The sequence below is a fragment of the Empidonax traillii genome, unplaced genomic scaffold (assembly GCF_003031625.1).
Source record: "Empidonax traillii isolate 1590-97213 ecotype Southwest subspecies unplaced genomic scaffold, ASM303162v1 scaffold5294:size16853, whole genome shotgun sequence".
In the NCBI taxonomy this organism is placed as follows: domain Eukaryota; kingdom Metazoa; phylum Chordata; class Aves; order Passeriformes; family Tyrannidae; genus Empidonax; species Empidonax traillii.
The window spans coordinates 1-2,922 of NW_020960487.1; the positions used below are offsets into that span (position 1 = coordinate 1).

A 2,922-nucleotide genomic window follows, 5' to 3' on the forward strand; every position below is an offset into this window, starting at 1 on the left:
ATTAAGCTTGAGCACCAGGTCTACTCACAATGCATGGAGAGACAGTCTACCCTTAAAACAAAGACACCAGGTCTACCCTTTTGACACGGACACCAGGTCTACCCTCTAAAACCAGAGACAAGGTCTACCCATTTGACTCTGGCAGCAGGTCTACCCCTGAAACACAGACACCAAGTCTACCTTCTGAAAACAGAGACCCAGTCTACCTTTTAAACAATGACACCAGGTCTGTCCGCTGGGAGGGAGAGAAAAAAGAGACCAAGTCTGCCGGCTTGGCTTGGGCACAAGGTCTACTCGCAGGGCTCAGAAAACAGGTCTACCCTTTGAACACAGACACCAGGTCTTCCCGCTGGAAGCAGAGGCTGGGTCTACCCGCATGATTCGGTCACCGGGTCTTCCCACAAGGCATGGAAAACAGGTCTTCCCCATGCAAATAGATTACAGGTCTGCCTGGTGGGAAACAGACACCAGGTCTACCCAATGGGACACCAGGTCTACACACCGAGCTCGGGCACTAGGTCTACCCATTGGGCTGGGACACCAACTCTACCCGCCGGGCTGGGACACCAGGTCTACCCACTGGGCACCGGGAAATAAAGGGCAATGGAGAGGCGGCAGCCAGAGGAGGGAGAGCAGCGAGCAACAACAACCGCCACCTGGAGCGAGAGGGAGCGGGGAGATGTCAAACATCTGTATTTCTAATGGGAGCCCTACCCTGGAGCGCATGCAGGCCAGGCAGTCGGAGTACCCGAAGCCGTCAGCGTGCAGGAATCTTTTCGGGGTGGTGAATCACCAAGAGTTAAACAGGGAGTTGAAGAAGCACCTGCAGGAGATGGAGGAGGCATGCCAGAGGAAGTGGAATTTCGATTTCCAGAATCACAAGCCACTGGAAGGCAGGTACGAATGGCAAGCCGTGGAGAAGGGAAGGTCACCCGACTTCTACTTCAGACCTCCCTGGCTACAGAAAGCCGTCTGCAAGTCCGCCGCCCGCCAGAGTTTGGATGTAAACAGGAATTGCCAAACTGTGATTTTTGTCGGTTCTCAGGGAATCTCAGAGGACACTCACTGTGTAGCTCAAAAGACTGATGTTTCAGAAAATCAGACGGACTTAGCAGAGCAGTGCACTGGGCAGAGGAAAAGACCCATGACCAATGCTAACGTACCCCCGCGAAAGCAGCAGCGCTGATCTCCACGCCCCACTCGTTTCAGCGCCAGGGCTCCCGGCGCCTTCGCCCCTGCCACGCGTGGCCTGGGCGCAGTGGGCTGTGCCCCACTGGGCACCGGCTCACCATGCCCCCCCCCTCCCCCTCCCGCCTCCTAAAAAAGCTCGGGTACTGTTTGCAGTCCCGGGGGATCCTGCATTGAGTGGGATGATTTGCAAGGAAGAGCCCTTAGATGCGGGTCATCCCTCCCAACCCCTCCCCCGCCAGGGACCCGGCCTCTTGCCCAGGTGGGAGGAGGTTCACAGTGCTCAGCAAAAGAGGAATATGGATTTTAGCCGAAAAGAGGGAACTTGGATCTCTTACCTAGAGAGAAGTCCATCTCCCCTACCCCTCCTCGCTTCACATAGCCGACCTGACGTGGGGATCCGCGAATGTTCCCCCTCGGCTCCGTCTATCCCCCCTGGATGCCGAGAAAACATCTGGAAGGAAAATATTTTAATATCGCTCCCCCACCCGTTTTTAATCTTCCCCTCCTAGATTCCTCTCCTCAAAATAAAAGAGCCAACACAACAGAAGAAGAGGTTTCAGAAGACTCCCCCAGTGCCAGTTCAGTGGAGCAAACGCCCAAGAAATCAAGCCCGAGAAGACATCAAATGTAAAGCGTGTAGGTAGGTTCCCTTTAGGATCCACCATTAGGATGCAAATAAGGGAAAGAAAGGGCGACCGAGAGGCTATCCCGACTCTATAAGGCGCTAGGGGGGCGCTTTGGGCCCCTGTGGGCTCGCTGAGCGGTGTTTTCTCCGAGGAAGGGTGGCTTTCTGCAAGCACTCGGGGATAGGTGTGTGTTAGAAGGTGGGGAGTGGGAGGCGCAGGGCTTGAAAAGAACAAAACAAGGAGCGAAGCGCAGCGCTGGGCTCCGCAGCATCAGGGGGATGGGGCTGGGGCAGTGCGAGCCCCGGGCGCTGGTGGGACTGACCCTGCTTTCCCTCCGGGATTGGGACTGGAGGCTAGGAGGGCTCTTTCCCGAGGACCGTGCCGGGTGGAGGGACGGAGTTTGAGACACGGCTGATGCATCGTGTCAGATGCCAGGGGATTTAGGGGAGCTTCCCGTGTCCCCCCGCCCCTGAGGCTTTTTCACCTCCCGTGGCAGACTTGCCAGTCGCATGCCACGACCACCTCCCACTTTGGGAGATACAAGTCAAGAAGTTTGGTCTAAGGGGAATCCGGGCACTTTCTTAAAACTCGAGCAATGCAAGCTGGTTTTTTTTGTTTGTGGGTTTTTTTGTTGGTTTTTTTTTTTGTTTGTTTTGTTTTGTTTTGTTTTGGGTTTTTTTTGCGGGGGTTTGCTTCTCTTTTTTATGTGTTCTGGCTTGGTTTTAGAGGCTGGGAGAGGGAAGGGAGCAGGTTAATGGGAACTGGGTTGTGTTGTGTGTTGTTTGGGGTTTTTTTTCCCTACCCCCTTCCTGTTGTTTTGTTTTAAGGCAAGGTCTGGGGCAGGGAGAGTTGGTAAACTGCGCCAGCGGTTTGGGAGCCAAGGTTAGGAGTGAGGTTTACAAAAACCGATTTGCGATTGTGCAGAAAGAGATTAAGCTGTAAAGCAGAAGTTGCAACAAATTAGTCCCGCTGGGGTGAGCCGTGGCGGAGCGCGGCAGCCTGCGCGGCCATGACAATGCCGCTACTACAGCCCACTTTTTTTTTTTTTTTTTTTTTTTTTGGCATTTGTGGGGAGTTGGGTGGGAAGAAGGAGGGGTCCCGCCAT

The 2,922-nt window shown here is 54.4% G+C and overlaps 1 protein-coding gene across 1 annotated transcript; it reads left to right on the forward strand.

Annotated features, from left to right (window-relative positions):
• The first annotated feature begins 582 nt into the window (after positions 1–582).
• Positions 583–1,835, forward strand: LOC114073090 (cyclin-dependent kinase inhibitor 1B-like). The gene is made up of 2 exons (XM_027910882.1): positions 583–1,153; positions 1,700–1,835. The coding sequence occupies exons 1-2, from the start codon at positions 680–682 to the stop codon at positions 1,820–1,822; spliced, it is 597 nt and encodes a 198-aa protein (XP_027766683.1). The 5' UTR covers positions 583–679; the 3' UTR covers positions 1,823–1,835.
• Positions 1,836–2,922: the final 1,087 nt, after the last annotated feature.

Bases quoted from the DNA above. Each gene is read 5' to 3' on its own strand.
- LOC114073090 (XM_027910882.1), top strand. From the start codon at position 680: ATGTCAAACATCTGTATTTCTAATGGGAGCCCTACCCTGGAGCGCATG. The intron at 1,154-1,699 runs GCTAACGTACCC...CTTCCCCTCCTA, and splicing joins GGAAAAGACCCATGACCAAT to GATTCCTCTCCTCAAAATAA.